At 40.1% G+C, this 22,895-nt stretch overlaps 2 protein-coding genes across 2 annotated transcripts in view; one reads left to right on the forward strand and one right to left on the reverse strand.

Moving 5' to 3' along the window:
- The window catches only part of LOC110064296 (uncharacterized), a 54,536-nt gene that overhangs the window by 30,299 nt on the left and 1,342 nt on the right, over nucleotides 1–22,895 (reverse strand). Inside the window, exons 3-22 of the mRNA XM_089274977.1 lie at nucleotides 20,881–21,407; nucleotides 19,897–20,055; nucleotides 19,010–19,051; nucleotides 18,548–18,610; nucleotides 17,759–17,830; nucleotides 17,245–17,328; nucleotides 16,855–16,902; nucleotides 16,034–16,087; nucleotides 15,279–15,332; nucleotides 10,464–10,517; nucleotides 9,658–9,711; nucleotides 9,210–9,263; nucleotides 8,230–8,274; nucleotides 6,278–6,331; nucleotides 5,803–5,847; nucleotides 4,640–4,693; nucleotides 4,293–4,337; nucleotides 3,944–3,997; nucleotides 3,420–3,464; nucleotides 2,401–2,454 (exon numbers count right to left, since the gene is read on the reverse strand). Coding sequence (XP_089131103.1) covers nucleotides 2,401–2,454; nucleotides 3,420–3,464; nucleotides 3,944–3,997; nucleotides 4,293–4,337; nucleotides 4,640–4,693; nucleotides 5,803–5,847; nucleotides 6,278–6,331; nucleotides 8,230–8,274; nucleotides 9,210–9,263; nucleotides 9,658–9,711; nucleotides 10,464–10,517; nucleotides 15,279–15,332; nucleotides 16,034–16,087; nucleotides 16,855–16,902; nucleotides 17,245–17,328; nucleotides 17,759–17,830; nucleotides 18,548–18,610; nucleotides 19,010–19,051; nucleotides 19,897–20,055; nucleotides 20,881–21,407 — 1,661 coding nt within the window. The remainder of the gene's footprint in view (nucleotides 1–2,400; nucleotides 2,455–3,419; nucleotides 3,465–3,943; nucleotides 3,998–4,292; nucleotides 4,338–4,639; nucleotides 4,694–5,802; nucleotides 5,848–6,277; nucleotides 6,332–8,229; nucleotides 8,275–9,209; nucleotides 9,264–9,657; nucleotides 9,712–10,463; nucleotides 10,518–15,278; nucleotides 15,333–16,033; nucleotides 16,088–16,854; nucleotides 16,903–17,244; nucleotides 17,329–17,758; nucleotides 17,831–18,547; nucleotides 18,611–19,009; nucleotides 19,052–19,896; nucleotides 20,056–20,880; nucleotides 21,408–22,895) is intronic.
- Nucleotides 12,877–14,511, forward strand: LOC149102298 (sphingosine 1-phosphate receptor 2-like). Its single transcript, XM_089274979.1, has one exon. The coding sequence runs from the start codon at nucleotides 12,877–12,879 to the stop codon at nucleotides 14,116–14,118; it is 1,242 nt and encodes a 413-aa protein (XP_089131105.1). The 3' UTR covers nucleotides 14,119–14,511.

The raw sequence follows: 22,895 nt of genomic DNA on the forward strand, positions 1-22,895 counted from the left end.
CTTGATTCCTTAACTCTGGCGCTACTATTATTAAAGTGCCACTGAAACGAAATTTTTGTATGTGAGATTTTTGCTTAGTAATAAAGTTTCAACCTTACTTGGAAACACTGCAAACTTTTTTTTCGCATGCGGTAAGCGAAAACTGCTTTTTCAGCCGTTCGAAGTTGCTGGTTAAGCCCAAAATTGGCGGCCATTTTGGCGCGGCCAAAACAGCCTAGTGACGTCACTGGTTGTATTACTCTCATGCTGCGCTGAAAATTTAGAGTGATTATGGGAGAAGAGATTACTGTTCGAAGCCCCCCAAAAAACATCTTAAGGACATCTCAGAGCTGTAAAGCAGATAATCACAATAGCCTTAGACATGAAGAGGTCGAGAGTCGATCCTGGGGCTTTCCAGTCTATTTAATTGGATATTTGCGGGATATTTTATGTAAGCAAGCAAACGAGTGGGAGTTCTTAGATCGCAAAATGATCAGGACTCTTGGTGAAATGCCAGCACTCAATTAAACAATATCTACACTCATAAAGTAAAAAAGACATGAAAACAAGAGAAAGCGGCTTTTGAAAATATTATCCGGACTGCTGCTGCACGAATCGCAGCAACAACGCTTCGAGTTTTCGAGTTGCTTCGCTTCGAGGAAACCGGACGCTTTGTGAGTTTCACGGCGGACGAGATTGTGCCACAGTGACCTTTAGTCCAGTTGTATCTGCTACATCCTACAAGTTATCACAACAGCAACGATTTACGAAACCCTCTTCTTTTATATGAGGGAACGAATTTAAACTATAAAGGTAAACTAAGCTGCCATGACCCTACAGGTATGTTTTCAGGAAACGAGAGAAAGCGTGACAATGTCGGCGCGAAAGGTCATATATGCAAATTAGTTCAAATTCTGTTTAATGAACCTTCGAAAGGAGTGTAAACTAGTGACGTTTTAACGAATTGTTTTGAACTTGGATATTATTAAATGAAGATCATAGACATAAGTATGTGCTAAAGAACTCAAAGTAATCCATCGGCCGTGAAATATTGCAATTGGGAGATACGTGTAAAAGAGAAGCGAAATTCCCGCTTTGTTTACACTGATACGTATGCGGCGATAAAGCAAACCCTGCTGCGGATCACAATTTTCAAAGATACATTTTGTCTACCACAAGAACTCTCACTTAGTATCATAAAAAGATGCCCTCAGTGTGCAAAGAAGTACTCGACTCAAAGATGGTGGACCGTTAATAACTTCGTGATTGTGCGGATGGCTGATGCGCTTACGGCTTTTAATGCAGTAAAGTTGCCGAGATATATTCGAACCTTAGATAAACGTGAGAATCCAAATTTCAGAACCAGGCTGAAAACAGACGACGAAATATCGTGTTTAGGCTTCAGGACGTGATACAAAAGTTGCCACACTCGTCTTCGAAATCTCCAATCCAGTACTCAAGATCTTCGAAAAGTATACTGAGCTGTTATAATCTGTAGCATTTATTCTGGTGAATCTACACTCTCTAGCGCCCTCCAACGTTTATGATGTGTATTTTCTGTCAAGGCTGGACAGAAATTACAAGGTAGAAAACTAGTAGTTACCGACAATATGAAAAATAAACTTGAATAACTCAAGTGAAAACAAGAGAGAATCTATAGCGCTTCTTGCGTGAATACAACCAGTGACGTCACAAGGTCCTTAAACTCGGTTCCAGAGCCCGGACACAGTTTTGCTCCAAAAAGTCGATTTCAACATCTAAAAAAAGCACTTTCCGTTAGGATATGGCAGAAATAAAGTTCACCATTACTTTAAGCACGTTTGAAACTATAGATTGGGATAAAAAAAGAGACTACGAAAATTTCGTTTCAGTGGCACTTTAAAGGTAAACTGGCCAGGTAGTACTTATACATGCACATGACATGTAAAGTACAGATTGAGCTAAATTGAAAAAAAGTTGAAAATGATAAGTCTTTAAACATCAAATGAAATGTTGAAAATCAGAAAGCATCATGACTTCTTTATCTCAAACATTGTTACATGTTGCAAGGTTCACACCGACAGTACAACAGTATAATGGTACAATTAAGTTACATTTTTGTTTTATTGGAACTTTTCATTTTTTAATTTGTATGATGATATTGTAATTTTAAGTAGAAGTAATTTAATTGTAATCACAAACATAGTAAAGTGATACTGAGTTTTGGAAATGAGCGCTACATAAATTCATGTATTGTATTGTGTTGTGTTGTGTTGTGTTGTGTTGTGTTGTGTTGTGTATTGTATTGTATTGTATTGTAAACAAATATTAACTTTATAAATGTACACAAATTTCAGGAATATTTTACTTTCTCTAATTTTGGAGAAATCAGAACAACAAAAAACATCTCTGAAAACATTCAGTTGTGATTGTGTGGCTCACCTTTGGTCCAGGAAGGCCTGGGTAACCTTGAGGCCCTCTTACTCCTGGTGCACCCTGGGAAACATATCAGCATATTAGTGGCCTGTTCCAGGCTCTCAGTAATTGGGGACAAGAGAAAAAAAGGGGCAAGCGAGAGAAGAAACAAGGAAGGACTGAGGCAAGGAACAGCTTAGACTTTTCAATACAACCTAGATTGTGATGTATGCTTGAGATTACAGCATGGTAACTGATATGGTAGCAAATATGAGACAAAAGGAAAATCAAAATCAAACTGTTTTAAAACACTTTAAACCAAGGTCAAAATATTATCAAACAACAACACACACTGCTAGGTAACTCAGCATCTACAACTGAATAGATGGGGAGTAGGGTAGCCAATAAGAGAATGGAAAGTTTGTGATAGAATGCTAGTAGATTGTATACTAAAATAGTTAGACTGAGAAAATTAATAAACATGTGCATTGGTATAGGTAATCATACGGTTTTGAGTTCAATTTGGAATTAATTTGCACGAGTGAGTTTTTCAAAAAGCTGAAATTGCACGAGCCGCTTCAGCAAGTGCAATTTCAGCTTTTTGAAAAACTCACAAGTGCAAATTAACTCCAAATTGAACAAGAAAAACCGTATGATTACGTATTAATAATATAAACATGAAAAAATTTGCCTAGAGGAAGTGCCAGAAGATCTTTCTTGAAGCCATTTTTTCTCATTTGAGAAAACTTTTTTCAAAGTTTCAGCGCAAAATTTTCGTCATCATTTTACGTGATATCATTTTCTTAGAAAATTCCCTGTTGTCTTTCAGTCAATCATAATCCAGAATTTCCATGTGTAATTGCATTGGTGTTACACTTTTTGCACTGATGTTACACTTTTTGCACTGGTGTTACACTTGAACTGCACTCCTCTTAGCCAATCAGAATCAAGTAATTTTTTCATGTGTATTATTATGCCAGTAATAAATCAATGATTAACATTGGTGTATTGTACATGTGTATGGGCTTATGATAGATCTCACATACTCTGTCTCCTTTTGGTCCAGGTGGTCCCTCTATGCCAGGATATCCCTAAACAAAAGAAAAAAGGATCAGAAAAATAACTTATTGTGTAAGAATAACTAATCATTGTGTGAAACTCCTTTTACAGACATCTTGATGGGGATTCAAACCAGATAATTGAACTGTAGTTATTAGTATTAATTAAATGATCAACAGAGACCATCAAAAAAAGTACACTATACGTACATAATATAATTTGTTTTGTCATTTATTTCAACTGATGACACAACAGACATCAATGATTGGCAGATTAGTGAAGTGTTAAATACACTGAACATATTAAATTTATGTCAAGGCTTTTGTCAAATACCTGTGTTTGCCTGTGCAGAAATGAAGTGGCCCTTAAAATTTGACTGATTGTAATCTTTTCAATCCAGCACCCAACATTTAAACTGAGATTAGCCATTAAGAGCTATTTCAACTGTTTCCTCTCTAAAAAGACAGCTACATTTAATATACTGGCACCCAATTAATATCTCCCTGCTCACCGGTACACCATCAGAGCCTGGGAATCCTGGCATGCCAACTTTTCCAGCCTCACCCTGAAACAAGGAATAAACTGACTGTGTTTCTGTTCTATCATAAGATATTAGTAACATTTGTAATAATGAAATAAATATAAATACACTTTACATTAATGCAACTTAATCAAGTTAGAGCAAATAGGTGGACATCCAAAATAAAGATTAAAAGACGTAGCAAATAAAAGACACAAAGTTATATTTCTTTAAAAGAAAATAACTGCAAGAAAACAGTTTTTGTAGTGACAAAACAAACTATGCTATAGTAAGGACAAATCAGTAAAGAGAGGTCAAAGATGTTCATGATATGGTATACCTTGGGTCCAACAGGGCCAGGAGGGCCTGGGATGCCAGGAGGTCCCTGAAAGGAAATACAAAAATATTACACTAAATAGAAAGTTCCTTGATCAATAGATGCTTGAATATGACAGTAATAAAAAAGACAGAAATCTTGTTATTGCTATACTGCGACTCAGTAGCTTAGCCTTTTGCTCCCCATACAATACAAGACTAGATCTGAGGACTTCTGACCGGGTGATAGTGAATCATGGAGTGCTCTTCCCTCTTTCTAGCTTTACCTCACCATGGATACATCAAGATCACTGCTAGCTCTCTACTGGAACAAGAGCAACAAAAAAATAATGAGCTGCTTATTGATCATACCGGTGTTCCTCTCATGCCTTGTACACCTTGTATACCTGGTGCACCCGGAGGACCCTAGAAAAGAAACCAAAAGTGTCACATTATTTTTTACAACACTGTCTTTCCACATTCCTCTCATGCTCATTTTTACCACATTTACCAAATGCAAACTGATGCCCTCCTGGTTCAGTTACTGAGCTAATATACACATCATTTGTAAATTTCACAATTATACTCAGATTCATATTTTCCTGTTCAAAGAGCATTGCAATGTGCATTGCAACGTTCAATGTCATTTCAATTCCAGTGAATCTGAAAGTACAGTCCTTTTCACTTCACCTCTGAATCAGATTCACATAAACTATCATGTTTTCTTAATCTCCCCAAGATGGTCAAAGCTTTAATTTGCAAATTGTACATAGATATGTCCTAGCTAGTATCCTTACAGGTAAATTTGATCTCTAAGAAAAGCTATTTTACAGAGCAATGCACTTGGTTCCCAACCACATGGTTGAACTGAAGTCAATTAAGGTAAAATAGTAAAGGTGCACTATCACACATTCATAACTTTGTATTTAGCTGTTTAACAACTTTAAGTTATCAAAGAATGAACAGAAAAACCAGAATGGTATTTTACATGAAAAAGAAACATGGTAGCTTCAAATGTGTACATAACACAACTAAATAGCAAATTTCCAGTCTACCAGAGTCTTCTCTCCAACCTTTTGATAGGCTGCCCATAAAATTTACTCATACCATTCATTAATTCACAACTCGTGGGTGTTCAGGAGAAATTGCCTTCTTGAATAATACAGGTGCAGATCCATACTGCTTTCCCCGATTTTATGGAAATCAGTCAGATTTATCAGAACTTCACAGAAACCCAGGAAAGGGTCCTTTAGAAAGTTCAAATCCAAAACGTTTCCAGGGGGAGCATGGCCCCAGACCCCTCTAGAAGCTTGGGCCTTTGGTGCTCAGTTCAGATATTGGTCACCATTTATCCTAGATCCACACCTGTAACGTGCTGTGCAAACCAATAATAACACAAAGACCCTGGCCAAGGATCAACTCAGACATCTCAATCTAGAGTATAATGCAATGTTCTAACCACAATATCTCCCACCTCAGTACGGTATGTAATTATATGGTCACATTTTCCCTTGAAAACAAAAATGGAACCTCACCGGGGAGCCTGTTGGTCCCGGTGGTCCTCTTTCACCAGTATTTCCCTGTTGATAAAACAAGACACGTGGCAATGAGTGAAATGTTCACACCAAGTGCACGTTTATTGTGCACCAGAATCACCACAGAGGTAAAGTTAAGTCTATGTTCGATCCCAGAGGTCAATCAGGCCAGCTGTACTTATCTTAGGTTTCTGTAGCATGAAGTGACTACTAGGAGTATTTCCACTTTCCCCTGGATGAGCTGCTAGTCCATCACAGGGTTACCCCCAGCATCAAATTCACCGCTTAAACCATTTACACCTTGGATGGAGAGAGGCAATGCTAGAATTAAATGTATCACCCGAGAACATAACGTAATGACTCCACCTGAGGCTCAAACCCAGACTACTTAATCTGGAGTACAGCACACTAACCATTAAGGCTATTGCACCTCAGACACATCATTACTGAAGTTAGTAAGATAAGAATAACTTGCCTGCAATCCCCTTGGGCCAGGAGGACCTCTTGCTCCAGGTTCACCTTGGGGACCCTGTGATCAAAGAACAGCCAGTCTTGTAAAAATACAAAATTTTTTAAATTGTTTAACAAATATCTAAAACATGTTTTGGTTTTCTATCGAGTTGGAAGTTTGGGAGAACGAGAACTGCTGTGGGTCCACATCTTTTTTGAGTTCTCCCAAACTTTCATGAGTGTTTCTATTTAACAATTAGATAATTTGCGCTCAATTTCTATGTGTGATAGCTGATTCGGGCTGTGCCCTCGTCAACTGTCATGCATAGAAATCGAGAGCGAATAATCTAATTGTTTAGCACAAGTCGTTCAAAACTTTATCTAAATCCTCTTCACAGACACTTTGAAAACACAAAGAAGCGGCTGCCAATTGTTAACATTCACAATCGCTCAATGCTACACTACTGACTATCTACAACAGAATAGAGAGAGTGAGTAGCGTAGCCAATCAGAGAGCAGCATTCGTGATTGAATGCTAGTAGATTTATACTAAAATTCAAAAGAAACACAGTAAACATGTTTATTTGAAATTCGTTAATTCTGGTTGATTTTAGTTATAGCAAAAGCCATGTCACCTGAGAAGCACATTCAAAGGCAATTTTGAGACTATATTTCTTTTAAGGAAATTCAGAGACATGCTTTTAAGGCCGTCGTATAAAAGTACATGGAAACTTCGAAAAACGTTGCAATAAAAAGACTAGAAATTTCACTTGACAAAAACTAAGCAATATCCAAAATTAAGTGTTCATGTTGTCAACAACTGATTTTTAATAAGGCACACAATTATGAATTTATGTTGAATTTTAACGTACCCTAGTAGTAAACATTCAGTTTTCCAGTTGTTCTTCAAGTAGCAAGATGGGGTTTACATTCAATTCACCTCCCAAAACAGTTAAAAGCATGGTTCTCTTATTTGCAAATATAGCCAAGTACCTGAAGATCTGAATCAAATCCTGGTGATTGACTTGTAAGCTTCTCGTCGTTTCACCTTTCTCTTTATTTTTTAATACCATTTCGCCAGATTGAATCGCCATTTTGTTTTTGAAAGACAGGGAGACTGGGAACCAACTGTTGCAGACTGGAACGAGTGACCGAATTCTTAATTTGACCAATCAAAGGGAACAATCTAATCTGAAACTTCGAATGTATATAGGGTCGATATAACGAGTCTTCGCGCATTTATTTAGTTAGGGGCGTTGTTCCTTGAATGTTCTTTGTTTTTACTTGAGCTTCCGTAAGAAAGCCAGAATCTAAAAATGCATGCCGTTCTTTTAGGGCCATAGTTCCATGCGTTCCTAGCAGAGGGCGTGGAAACTGGTGATGAGATTGCGACAGCTTGGTAATCGTGTGCTCTCTCTTCGTGAACAACATAATTTACAGAATGTTGAGTTTTGTGAAGAACGCCTTGGAAAGAATCAGGCTTATACGCTCATCTCGCCGTTTTTCATATCTACCGTTTTCGGAACGGGTCAGTCCACGAATTCTGCAGCCTAATTAGCAAAGTTTATGCTAGTTCTCACGAGATTACCAAATGAGCCAAAAATGGCTCAAACTACGAAAACGCTATAAACAAAACTATGACTACAAACAATGGTACTGAGACAAAAACCCCAGAGGTTGAAAAAATCAAGAATCTTCTTGACCAGAACTTCGAAGATGAGGCAAAGAACATGCAATCGGAAGAAGAGGATACTCAACGAAGCAATTTGAATAGTAAATATCTATACGTCACTTTTGTGTTAAATATCCTGATTCTTTTACTTATTTTTATTGTGTTCGATTCTTGCAAAGTACGATTTGATATTGCGACTCGAAGCCTGAATAAACGTTCTTGGAGCGTCTAGTTTTTTTAGCAAAAACAAACAAGATCAAACAATGTGAAACACTCAAGAATTGATGAGAAGAGAGATAACTCACCCGTTCACCAGGAACTCCACTCTGTCCAGGTATACCTTGCTCTCCCTTTTAAAATATAAACACAAAGATCAAACTCTTTCACCAGCAAAGTTAACAAAGAAAACGTGACAAAGGTGTGAAATAACACATGATTACTCTTCCACCAGCAAACTTAAGAAAGATAGCGTGACAAACACGAAACGAGGATTACTCTTCCACCGCAAAAGATAGCGTGACAAATGAAAAGGGTGATATGAGACCTACACTTCCGCCAGTAAAATTGAAAAAGATAGCGTGATCAATGCGCCAAATAAGAGTTACTTTTTTGCCGTCAAAGACAAGGTAAGATAGCCGCGTAAAGACCATTGGGTGAAACAACACTAACCATTCACTAAGGGCCCATTTACATAGAAAGAGGATGATCCTAGTGCTAGGATCATCCTAGAAGGTTCATTTGGTTTACATGCAAAAACGCGGCTCCTGAGACCAACTTTTCATTTGGTTTACATGCAGGATCGCCCTAGCACTTTTGTGTTCGGCGCGGTTGCAAAGCAAGGTGGCGGGCGACAATGACAAAAGCGTAGTTTTGGGAGTTCTTCTCTCTTTACTGGAGTTGATAACTGCCTTTCAGCATCAATTTGCCATTATATACAACTTGATATTTCTAACACAGCAACAGCGAGCGATGATTCCCCAACTAAATCACACTGCTGCCATTTCCAGGTTTTTTTGAGCTTTTTGTCGATAAGTGCAAAGATCCCGCCATGTTGTTTCTCCCAACTCGTCCCTAGGGCCATCTCCGGTTTCAAGATGGTGGGTGGGCAAACTGGGCCTCCTGAGGCCGTTTACATGGAGGTAGGATCATCCTAGCGCCAGGATCATCCTTCCTCTCGGGCCCTAACAGAGAAAGTAGAGATTGCCTGACCAGTGCGTGAGCGAAAACGTTACTCCTTTACCAGCGAGAAATAGATTACAAGGCCGATGCGAAAAATAAAACTTACTCTTTCCCCAGCTTCGCCTTTGTCTCCTTTCTCGCCGCGAGCACCTGGCAAACCCTTAAAGAAAACGACAGAAAATAAACAGTTTATTGTGGATCAAATATATATTGTCAAGTGGACAAGTGGCGAGCTGTAAGACTCCACTCATTTGTTTTGACCAGCTTTTAACACGTATTGTTAGGCCCAGGTCAAACGTCAAACCTCGTATGAGACGGACATAATTGCAATTTGAGTAGATCCAAACGGGTAAAAGCTCGACCGTCGGGTCAGATGTCAAAATTGATTCGAATTTAGATCGACCAACACGTTCTATTCGTTTGCTCCAGTCGGACGAACTCAGTTGTGTCAAACGTCGAACTTATCATGAACTTAATTCGCTCAGTTTAGTTCGTCTTATGTGAAGTTCGACGTTTGACCTGGACCTTATATTTTACGACTGGATTTACTTTACCCGTGGTCCTTTGTGGCCCATCATTCCAGCCATGCCGTCAAGCCCTCTGTCTCCCTAACAATAAAAATATGAACACAAGCGGTTAACATTTCCTACAATCTCTCAATTTGTTAGCCTGTTTGTTGTTGTTGCTATTGTTATTGTAGTTGAGTGAGCTCTTCAATAAATTTTCAAGTTTGCACATAAGGTTAGTACCTGAGACCCACAGAATGCCATCGTTTTATAACTCTGATATCTGTGTTAATCACGATGATGTCGCTGTTGTTCTTATCACATTGCAGTGCAAATTGTGTTTCACTATGAAAAGGTGTTTACGTTTAGCCTTACTCTATATTTACTTACTTCAAACATTACTTCTTCTAAACGATTTAATTGTTAATGTACACAACCGACAAATGCAAACATGTCTTTCGCAACCAACCAAAACTTGTCTACCGCGCAGGCTCGCACAGATTACACACTTTGGATTCGTGTTCTGATTGGCTCACTGGTTTTACTTTCGTTTGATTTGATTGGAGAAAGGTGATAGCTTCTCTTTTGGCTTTACGAATATCAGCAGTCTGCCCTGTCAAGTGAAGTAAAACCGATCAGAATTTAGGGAGCTAACTTTGATGAAGCTCACAAAACACGATCGCGTCCACTTACTTGCATGTAATTGACTTAGCTTTAACTACTTGTTTACGTCTTACAAACCGCCTTAACATGCTCACCGTTCCATAGCATACTTTTTTCACGGATGGCATTGGTTCTTATATTGCTGTTGGTAGCTTGGATGAACAAGTTCTTTCGTACAATGAGATACCTACCTTTTCTCCCATGGGTCCGGGTGTACCTCGTGGGCCGTCCGGTCCAGGGGGACCCTAGAAAGAACAAAATGGTTTTAATAAGTTGAAATGGTGAGGAAAATAAATATTGCAAGAAATAGCACTAGAGACCCTTTGACTGTCACTGTCATATCAGAGAAGCGTTGCTATGCAAATTGCAAATGAACTTCGTTCTAACACAAAAGAGATCAAGTGTGAGTTAAGGTGAGGTGAGGTCAGGTGAAGTAAAGTGAGGTTAAGAGACGTGAGGTCAGGTGAAGTGAGATGAGTAAGGTAAGGGTTGCCACACCCCTCCGTAGATGGATGCTAGTCCATCGCAGGTTATCACCAAGATTGTCTCCACTCTTAAAAACAATTCGTAACAAATAGCATATAAGATAAAACTGAACGAGTTCAAATGCGAGGATTTACAGATTTATTAAGGTGGCTCCCTACAGTTTTACGATTGCACGCGCGCATAGGACGAAAGTCCAAGTAATCTGCGCGCGCTCAAAGGAAAACGTCAGTGTTTTTCGATTTTTATGACGTCACATGAGCACAAAAAGCAAAACTGACAGTGAATTTTCTCGTGTTTCCTTCGGTGAATTTTTTTTAAATTTGGCTCAGATGTAACTACATACAATTCCTATAAAATAACCTATTTTTGTTTAAATCTGTCAGAGCTAACCTAATATATTTAGAATAATGACAACTTACAGAACATTGGAAATACCGTCTGAACAACGTTGACTTTTTACCAATTCAAAATGTCAGGCAATTTCATTTCCATGACGTGGCAAACTATGAAAATATTTCGTCGAAGGAAAGTATAAATATTAAGGAGTTTCGGCCAAAATAAGGAATATATCAGCCTGTCATTAGATGAGATGTTGCCATGGTAACGGCCTTAATCCAAAAATTGACAACCAAAAACTAAGCCTTATTTTACCAGTACCCATACTGGTAAATCTCTACAGGGAAAACTTTTAAGAGAAATTAACTAAGTTTCCTTTTCTAACTCACGCTCTATAGGGAGGGTGTTCGTAAATACTCTAGGGAGCCACCTTAAGGATAACCGCCCTATTTGAAATTTAATACAGTCGAACCTCCAGTTGCGACCACCTCTCGTAAGCGACCACCTCTCCTCAGCGACCAGTTTACCAAAATACCAAAAGTTTCCAAGTCAAATCACTATATTTGGAACCTCTTGTAAGCGATCACCTCTCGCAAGCGATCGCGACCACTTTTAGAGCAAACTGTTCGAAATTTTCCTTTGTTTTTAACCTCCCGTAAGCAACCATTTTACACATTATACAGCGGAAATTGGATAATAAGGTGTTGTCTAGCACAAGAAACGGAAATTTGTCAATGGGAAGAATCGAATTTTTCTCTCGAAATTGACTTTTACATCAATAAAACATTACATCGGCATTGGCGCATTGGCGCATTGAATAAGACTTGGCAGTTACCATATTCTAATGCAAAAAAAATATTGACCCATTATGGTCTAAGCTCTCGTTAGCGACCACCTCCCGTAAGCGCTTACGGGAGGTTCGACTGTATATAAAACAAAGCTTACAAAGTGGTAAGGTACATCAATCATATCAGCCTGGTGCTAAACGACTTCGCAACCAATCAGTGCACGCGTACATGACTATATTTTATATTGAGCTATTAAGCCATTAGGTACAGGCGATAGTTTGCAATGTTCACACTTTTATTGAAAAATTGCTATTGTTACTGATACTTCTTCGAAATATCCCAGTCCATATTTAACGCTAATTAGCACCTCTAACTCTCAAATGAGTTCAATAGAAGGTGGATTTACTCTCTAACCAGTCACATATAACAGAAAATGGTTAAGCTGATTCTTACCTCGTTAAATCTACATTTTAGCGCGTTTATATTTAAAAGAGATATACTCCCTGTCCACATGTTGTCGCTCATTAAGATAGCGCTATGGATTTATCATCATCCAGGTATAAAAAAAATCATCCAGGAATCCATGTTAAAACCTCATCATATGTTATTAACATTAAAGCTCGCACAATTTTTCCTTTTTTATTTTATTTTCTCTCATACTGGAAACGTATCCTTCAAGAAACTGTTCACTCATTAGATATGCACTGATATACCTCCGTACCTTCCTTTGTCTAAGATGATAGTTCACACCTAGGTCATTTGCAAAACAGAAGGTGTAAATTATTCCCCAGCAGCTGCTGAATTGTTCGATAAATGAGTTTGGTTTTCATTCGTAACAACTAGTAATCTGTTAACTACTACTAAACATATCGTAATTACTAGACATGATGGAAGAAAATTAACATCAAAGAAAGACGGCCAAACCTTCAGCTGTGAGTACTTGAATCATGATTATTTACCCTTCATTGAGTTAAACAAAGTGATCAGCATCAATATGAACTCTAGCAAGACAGATCTATTTGCGAACGCTTCAAGTCAGGTGCCTTCCGAGTTTTTTTGCCCAATTGAACCTGTATTTGTTTGGGTTTTAAGCGAGACGGCCACATTCAAGATAGCTGCTGCAACCACAGTAACTGTTTGTCCCGTGGCTCTTCTCCTAAACATGTTAGTAATACTAGCGGTAAAACTGAAGAAACAGTTGAAACAACACGACTCGAACACTCTGTTAGCAAGCTTGGCTGTAGCCGATGTTCTAATGAGCTCTATCTCCATGCCGCTAACTATCACTTTAGATGTGCTAAATCTTCTCAAGCGGTTTTTGAGCCCGAACGTTTTTTGCAGAATAGCTCTGGCAAATGAAATGGTGTTACATATTGTTGGTTCTTCATCTGTGTATCATCTAGCTTTAATTGCTTGGGAGAGGTACGTGGCGATAACAAAGTGGACTCAGTACAGAGTCATTATCACCAGAGGTCGTGTTAAGAAGTATGCAAGAATTGCATGGCTGTTAGCTGTGTTGATATCAACTCAGCCGAGCATAATGAAAGTCTTTGGTGTGCAGTATAAATATCTTAGAGTAGTCAATATGGTCGGCATCCTTCCGTGTTCTGCGTGCATAATACAAATCGGATCTTTCTACATAATGGTTTATCTCGCTGTCAGAAAACGGGACACTTCTTCAATCAGCAGAGTTCATTCTCTGGTTAAAGCCAGGCTCGCCACGGAAGTCGCGAAAATGACTGGCATACTGACAGCCGTCGTGTTAACTTCGTTCGCTCCATCGTTAGTCGTGGTGATCTTCGGAGGATCTTATCCCGCACTTCGTAGAAGTTCGTATTTCCGTTGGTCCATGATGCTGGCTCAACTCAACTCTCTCTTTAACCCGCTTCTTTATTGCTACAAGGATCGCCGATATAGGAACGCAGTGCTAGAGATGTTAAAGCTGAGAAGACCTGCAGCCGGCGTACAGAGAAGGGGAAGGCGGATTGCTTCGGTCCTGTTCTCGGGATCACCAAACTGCGGCTCGATATCACACCTTTCAAACACTGATGACCACCAAAAGACTCAGGTGAAGCGGGAAAGATGTCCAACAGGTCCATCATGTGAAACAAACAGAGTGGTCTGTGTGGAGATACAACATCAACCGAAGACCATCACAACAAAACCCGAAATTCAAGACAACAGTGGTGTAGGAACAAGACGAAGTCAAAGTCAGCTCGGAGACGCCAGCGATTAGCCTCATGCTTCAAGATTCCAGGATTTACTACAGCCCCAAGCCTCAAACCTTCAAACAACAGGTTCTCGGCACCATTACCGTGACAAGGCAAGATCTAAGTCCTTGGATGAACATGAGTTGTTTGACTGAAATGATCGGTAGCAGGAACAAATGTCAGTAGGAAGCGATACGAAGACCGTTAACAGCGCCATAAACGTAAACGTATAAGAAAATTCCAGATCGTGAACTAAACGGCCTTGCATTAAAGTTGTAAGGAGAATTAATTGCCGAAAGCGAGTGGCGTTTGATGCGTGAATACATCATGATGTATGCTTAACAATGTTACGCGCAGCTCCCGAGAAGACATGTGACACTTTTTTGAACAAGTTCGTTGTTTGGTTCCCATCGGATAAAATCACGTTCTTTATCGAGTTTAGCAGAGGGTTTTCCCTCTTTGGTAGATACTTTAAACACGTTAATAAAGTTCATTCATTCATTTAACATCTATATATTTGACTACACATAGGGGAAACCCAAGTACAAGCAGAAATGTCGACAATTCATTATCGTGCTTCACTTTGCATATAAAACCATCGTTTTCGTGAGGAGCACGGCTAAGAACGAGAGAAATGCAACGAAAGAATACTTGCTCAAAGGGTAAAGAGAGATTTTCGGGCTTATTAACTAGAACATGCAGCATCATGAACCCGTTTGCCTGTGAGTTTGTCGGGGATATCACTAACCCGCGGATCTTAAGGCTAGTTTTCACTAGGGACAGACAAAACACATTGCAGCATGGATGTGTTTCATGGAACACATGATGTTTGTGTAAAGCGTTCGTCATAAAAACCTTTATAACATGAATACAAAGGCAATGCTATTACACTCGGTATATGCAAGCGTGCATCATTGGATAGGGCGTGAGAAAAGTAAATTTCACTTGGCCACCTCGCTTGGCAATGTTATAAAACGACTGATTCATGCTTTTAGACAAGTATTATCGAGTTATCATCCACTTAGAAAGTTTGGAGAGCACTCAAGAAGCTGAAATTTCTCTCGGCTGCGCCTCGAGAAACTCTTACGTTTTTCTCGAGCTCTCCAACCTTCCACGTATTTCATAAGTCGATCACTCGACGATGCGCGCTAGAGCATGAATCGATTGTCAAAGCCTGGTCACTTACCGGTTTTCCAGGTCTTCCCGGCGGGCCTCGGTTACCTTGGTTACCGGGTGGACCCTGCCAAACAAAATTACAGGGAGTCCAACAGAGTTACCTCATCAAATCAAACACTGTGAATAAATTGAAACTATAAAGAAATTCTCGTTTTTCTAAAGAGCCTTGAACGCAACTGTTTTTTGAGTTTGTATTCCATGACGTCAAACAACAGGCGAAAAACACCTACGTTGTCCCAGTTTTGTCAACTGGTCCTCGAATTGGAAGCAGGGGGAATAATTTGCTTTTGCTTTTTTATGTTTAAAATTAAACACCTTTCGCCAATCTGTTTCATTGTGCCCGGTTACTCTACGTTAAACCGAACGACATAATCGTGTGAAACATCAGAAGCATGTTCCCAACTCTAGACGTGGTTTTTCAATGGTCACCGAATTTGCCGACGTTTTTACAATTTTTGCGACGCACACAGAAATTACTCGAAAAGTGTGCCCGCTAAACTAGTTGTCAGCTTCTAATAATTACTTTAGGATTAATTCCCCTTAGTACGTCATGTCCGAAAAAACTGACAAATATCATGCACTTAAAATCAGCGAAATGCCTGCACAAACAGCAAAATGAGACTTGTCGTTTCTATTTTATGCCATGTAAATGTAGTCGATTCCTCCAGTAAAGTTATATCAGCGACATTGCTCCACCTTAATTACATTCGAAACGACTCAGTAAAATGGGACGCACAAATTATAATTAATTATGCTAATATTTACCGGAGATCCAGGGTCCCCTTGGGATCCTTTTTCACCAGAACCTCCCGGCAAACCCTGCAGGCAGATAATACAACACCATGTTATGTGCAGCAATTCATCTTCAGAACATCACAAGAGTTTTGGGAAGGTTAGCAGTTTTGTTCTTTCCCTCCCCAGCCTATCCAGTGTTGAACTTCTAGCTAAAACCCTATTTTAAGCAAGGTTCCAACATTGATTGGGGGGGGGGGGGGGAAGGAGCAAGGAGGGCAGACAGCGGGGGATCCACAAACAGATCCTATATGGTCTTCACTGAACCCAAACTCACTGCAATAGGGTACAATTAAAGGACCTTTCCAACAACTTAGCTGAATTTGTGAACACAGCCAGCAGAACTCCCTGCTTGGTAGTCTGGTGGCGATTCCAATCCGTGGCCTCCCGCGTTGATGGTGGGGGCCAATTAACTGGGCTAACGAGAAGTTCGTTATGGCAATGAGACTTGTTGGTTTGTAAAAATGATTACCATCTTTCAAGTTACTTTTATCTTACACGTGTTTTCATTGACAATGTGGCCTTGTGAAAAACATAGATTTGATGGAAGTTCGACGTTTTTTAACGCCACTGAGCTAATCACCTTGGAGCTGGATAACGCTTAAGCCTGCATGGTTCAGCAGCAGGCAGTTCATACTTCGACAAGTTAGTGCAATCATTTTCTCCCTTTATGAAACGAGAGGTAGTTTTCAGTAATGAGAATTGCATTATTACTCAGATTGACGTCTTCACTCCTTAGAGAAGTGGCGGCAATACGATTAGCGTGTGTATGTCTGTACCAGGTCTGTACTTACCGGGGGACCGCGCTGTCCTCTGGCTCCGCGGGCGCCTGGATCTCCAGGCTGAAGTATTAAAGGAAACAATAAAGTCAATATAAAACGTCTACTGTAATAAAGAATTAAATAAAATACGGGTAAAATGGGACGCGTAACTAGTTCATGAACCGGTTCTCTATTTACATTCAAACTCGATGGCAAAGACGTAAATTTGAGGGAGAAGCCTTCTGAAATGGATATTTTTGTGTCATTTGAAGTAGTCTTCAAAATAAAATTTCGTCCGTTTCTTTGTCAAAACTGAAAGGTGAGCGCTACAAAAATACATTTACCACTGCGTTCCAGGCTAGGACAGGACACCCGGATTAAACGGGCAACCTTAAATTCATGATAGTTAGATCAAACACTCACCACCGAAGGAGGCTCTACGACAAGTCCGCCTGCTACCGGGCCACCTGGACCCTTATTATCTGATCCCTGCAGTCTTCTCCATCTCTGAAATGTTGGAAATACACACTTGTAAGGGATGTTCTTGCCTAGCTCTCATAATGACACCAGGGTGTTCAAAAACAAGCTTAACGGAAAGGAGCCCAAACGATAATGGGCTGATTTTCTAAAACAGTACTAGAAAAATGATAGAACTTTTTTGGAAGTGATCAAGGATTAAGATCGCGTGGATGGAAAAGTATATTACTAATCAAGTTGGATAAATAAATTTACATGCGACTTCGTTTTAGCCTTCAAGCTCTGAGCAAAAATTAAACCTCGAGACAGGTCGGATTTTTTTTATAAACAACGTCAACTTTCTAAGAAGACAAAAGTTTGGGATCGGTCGAGCAAGAAATAAGGGGAACAGAGTAAACTAACATAGATAAGCAAAAATTGGTAAGCCACGAGTAAAGAGTTAAAATGAGATTCTACTTACCACATATATTCCGTCTCCGGGGGGGCCAGGTGGACCAGGGGGTCCTGCAGAACCTGGGGAACCCCGAGGTCCCTAAGAAGGAAAACGTTTTTACTGTTTTAATTAAACTCTCCTAACTAGCATAGACATAACCGGTTAAGAGAATTTGTAAATTGATATTAGATCTTTGTCTACGAGAGATGGAGATGGCCGTGTTCACGTAGGCAGACGAATAGACCGCTACAGCTTTTTTTTTTTGCCAACACACGAGTTTCACTCTCTCTCCTCTGCAGAAGTTCGAAGCGTTCGTTATAGATATCGTTCAACGGATTCTCCCCACCCGAAAAAAACCCATTTGAGTCCCTGCGGCGGAGAGAGCGAGTTTCATGCGTCTCGTATTTTCCTACCCGCACTTAGTATTAGATGCTTATTATGACTGAGACTTATTATTAACCGTATTTCCTAGGTAAATACGGCCAATATGACCTCATCATTTGCTAACTCTGCATTATAGAAATCTTTTGAATGCGGTGGTTAGGTTTCCGGACCACTTTCTATGGAATGCTCGCGCTAGAGGTCTCTAAAAGCGTATAATCAAAACTGAATGCACTGCTGACTCGATGGCTAACGGCAAACGGTCTGGATCATTGAGCCCCATTATTTCGACTTACAACAGACGTTTGTCACAAGTCCAGGGCCATGATGGGAGCCCTGGTAGCCATGGCCTTCAGAAAGACTTATGTTGTAAGTCAAGATATTGGCTTTAATAAACCAGCCCTTCTGAAAGAGGGCCAGCCGTCTGTATCATACCTGAGAGCCTCTTTCGCCTCTCGGTCCGTTGTATCCTTTGGGTCCTTGTGGGCCCGGGGGTCCCTGTGGAAGAAAGCAAAGCGAACCAAGTCGTGAAACAGCTGCTGGCTATATGGCAAGGTATATTTGATTAGCAATCGAAAAGCACGCTCTGCTGGTTTGAGTGTGCCTTTCACGTGCTTTATTGCCTTGATTCCAGTGAAACTTGTTAGTAAGATTGCTTTTGGATTTACGTTTACTTATGCAAGTAGGAAATGCTATTTTACCACGCCTGCTACGAGTGTGAGAGGTGGGGGTAGGGGGTAGGGGGTAGGGGTTTTGAAAATGTGTTAGTTCGTGGGGGCGGGGTAACTTTTTGTTTTTCTCTTAACCGCTAGGGTTACAATGAAACGGAACAACTTTTCAAAAATCCACCTCTTCCATACTCGATGATCAAACGATACAAACAAGTTCTGTACATACCGCAGTGCCTGCAGGACCAGGAATCCCTCGCTCTCCCTTAATCTGAAAATAGAATTCAAGCCGATTGTTAATCGTTTTCCTGCTAAAATCGTCATTCCATTCACAAGATATTGTTTCATGACCTGTCCCGCGCTATTACTATGAAACAATTAACACAAAATATTGAAATGAACAACGTGACCAGCCCCCAGTTGGCTGCACCAGTATCGCAGAGGTCATGAATTAAAATCCCGTTCAAGCTTGAAATTTTTTTCTGGTTTTAATTTCACAGCTGCTCAAGTTGGTCGATAAAACTGCGATGATTATTCATGTCTTTACGTCTTTCTCCACCGTTCATATATATGATCTTTCATTTAATGAAGGTTGACTGGACTAGTTCTCGTTCATTTTACTCGATCGACAGACTGTTGTTTCGTGGGAGTGTTTCCCACTCGTCACGATCTAGATGACAACGTTAATTAGTTGGTTTATTTAGAATTCCCTTGATCTTTCATATATTCACTTGCACATTTTTGAGCGTTATGCAGTGCGAACAATCCTGAATACAACTTTTGTCGCAACTGCGCATCACAATCCTTTTAGCCGGCATTGGAAAACAAGCTGTACTGAGAAACTAAACATGCATTGCCTAACCGTGGACAGGTGCCAGGTTTTCAACCTTTTTAACATGCGTGTTTTAGTGATGTTCTCGTTTTCGTTTCGGTTAGCTATGGTCTTAGTCTCAGACAATTGATGATTCATTATGCCTTATCGTCGCCTTTTCGGCCTTTTTCCATATCTGTGAACTGTTATTTTGAGCTGGAAATCTTCGATTCGAACTTTGAAATGGCGTAATATACACCCCCTCCACCTAACCCCCACTTGTAGCGTTAAGTATGCGTACTTACATATCGGACATTGTTGACGATCTGTACGTTTCTCTCTTGAGCAGCACCGCTTAAGAAGGGCGCATAAGGTAGCGGAGTGTCACAATCCGGCGTGAAGTCTTTACAGTAAGAAAGAACTCTGAACACGTCCGGGGCTATCAACAGCTGCTGTAAAGAACCCTGAAAGGAAAGACAACGACACTAAGTCTAGACTTCTCCACAAGTTGAGCTGTGAAAGCCGACGAGCTCGGAAGGCAAAAAATGACTGCGACACTCAAAACGCGAGTAGGAAGAGCGTAAGGTTGAGGAGCTCTGAGTCAAGTAGTTGTATGGACTGTAAAGATGTTTTCTGGGCAAAAGCTTTTCATTGCCTGGCTGCTTTCTTTGATATTTTAGTTAAATAATTGGAAGCTTAGAGTTTAAAACATTTCGTCCAATTACGTTGCTACATCGGAGTTGAACGGCAACATACTCTATCCTGCATCTGACGACCCCTCTTTACTTCAATTACGTACAGATCTTGGACTTCGATTTACGGAAACTTTCACGTATAAATCACTTCCGTTTATATCTAATCTGAATACTTAGCAATTTCACAAAGATCGTCCCCGAAACACACCATGCTAACTTAAATGAATCATGATCAATCTATACGGTCATCCAACGATCAAAAACGATGATGACCATTCGGGAACACGAGAACAATCTAGAAAGCTCCAGCCACTGGCGAGTGTTCTCTACATTCCTCAAGAATTCCTACTCTGTATCTACAACGGCGCATGGCCCTGCGTAAATATGTACAGACATGAGCTCTGGAGTCAAGCTGGCTGCTCAGTTAAAAATGACCAGCTACTTACACTGGTTGGAAGTGTAAGCTTGTAGCTTGTTTGTCTCTGTTCTTAAATAAAAGTTGTATACTAAGGGCAACACTAGGGTTAAGAATTTAATGGAGACTTCCATAACAGAAAAAGATCGAATGGATATCTAGGGGGTCTTTGCTCATACCTTGAAATCTCCTTCCAATCTCACGATACCGTTTCGGCCAAAATTCGGATTAAAGCCCTTTGGCTTCTTCGCGTGCTCTTTAGGCTTGGCACAGTCCAGGGACAAGGTCACGTGTCTTTGTCTGACTGCAAATGCCACTCTGTGCCAGGCACCATCATTTAACCTTTCTCTGAAGCCTGCTCGAACGGGGGCCTTCCCTCGTCGTCTGTATTCAAATTCTACAGGATTCAAACTAAAAGATAGACTCTGCTTTCCGTCAATTATTGTAAACAAGTCCGCTCTGTTGTCAGTCTCAACTTTTACCGTGGCGAACAAAACAAATTCTTCCGGGATACCATTTGGAAAGAGCGACTCCACCGTGGTGTTAATAGTTGTATCGGTGGATGACAAATCGTAAGCAATATCCCATCCCTGCTGGCCGTCGGAGAAAGGCAGCGGTCTGCTCTTGCAGAGTCCGGTCGTCTCGATGTTAAGCTCGCTCAAACTCCATTGAAATTCCTGCACCAAGTTCACGACGTCAGAAGTATCTGAGATATCAAAGATACGGTGTAAGAAATAGGTTGCTTTAAAACATTGTTTTAAGTTTCTTTTAGCTGTGTTCATTTGCCCTCATCCCACTTCATTAAAGACTTCGATCAATAACGTCTCCTCGAGCTCATACAACACTTCAAAATTCCAATTCGATCAGGAAACAGTGGACAAACAGCCGCTCCTTGGGTGTACCACGGCTAATTCTCGTAATTTTACACCCAGTTACATTCTACAGTCAGACACTAGAAAAAGGGACCAATACATGGCCTAAAAAAAAAACTGTAGATGAAGTAAAAGAGAGAGACGTTGATAGAATAGACCTATTAAGCTTGGGCAGTTTCAGACCATGTGATGATACTCTTGAGAATTCTTGCTTTCAATGAATTTCAAATAAAGAGTAAAAAAAAATAATTTTTAGATGGATAAAAGAACAATTCTCCCGGAGAATATCACATGGTCTGTAAATGGGAAGACAAACTCCCAAAGCTAAAAAGGTATTTTAGTGATAACCACAACAATGTACTTTTTTTCATGGCACACAAGCCCGTGGCACCGTGAGAGACCTGGTCTTTGTCTGCCGTCACGCAAAGTAGGCAGTATGTGACATCTGTGAAAGCCAGTCCAAACGGGAAAATAAATCCCAAACACGAAAGGATCCTCGCAATTGCGTTAGCAGTTTAGACAATTGCAATGAGGCCTGAATCTAGGGCATCTCATCTACAGGTTTTGTACCCATGGCGTCCGAGGTGTGATGGTCGCAACCAACTGAGATATCAAGCCACGTTTAAAGGCTTATTTATTATTTTTTTTCCTGTTTTCATTCATGCGTGGAATTTAAACTGATAAAAGCAGCTACTACAACAAACATGTATCAATCAATTGTTTCGTCAGTAAAGAGATTTGATTAAAAACGTCAAAGGTTCTTCACGTTGCTATTGCGTGACGGAAATAAAGATCCTGAGCTGGAGGTCACTAGGGTAACGCAAGACAGTTCCGGATGTTACTGATTTCAGACGAAAGTAGAAAAAAATGGGTTCTAAATTTGGACGAAAGTCCTACCAAATAGCAATAGCTAAAGACGGTCATTTACGTACTCAAAAATTACTTGAAACATCCTCTACCGAAGCACTGTCTTTAATTTCTGGTAATCAAAGAGCAAATGTCGAAGGAAGATATCCCAAGAAGATGTCCTACACACCTGGTAAATGACGCACACTTCTTCACTCGTTTTCTCTTTCAATGTGTCGAAACGTGAGGCTTACAAAAATATTATTTCAAAATAAGTTTGTAAACAATCATCGCCATTAATCACAAACAAATCAAGACAAACAATCATTAACTTGGTAATATATTTTTTTATACTAAGTTCTTATTACGAGCATAAAGAAATCCGCAGAGTACAGCGTCTACACCGATGATGGCAAATGAAGAGAGGCGTGCGAATTAGACTTAAAGTCATCGTTCATCCATAGAAAACCACTCAA

This window comes from Orbicella faveolata, unplaced genomic scaffold, assembly GCF_042242905.1.
Source record: "Orbicella faveolata isolate gen_17 unplaced genomic scaffold, um_ofav_v1 contig_36, whole genome shotgun sequence".
NCBI lineage: Eukaryota > Metazoa > Cnidaria > Anthozoa > Scleractinia > Merulinidae > Orbicella > Orbicella faveolata.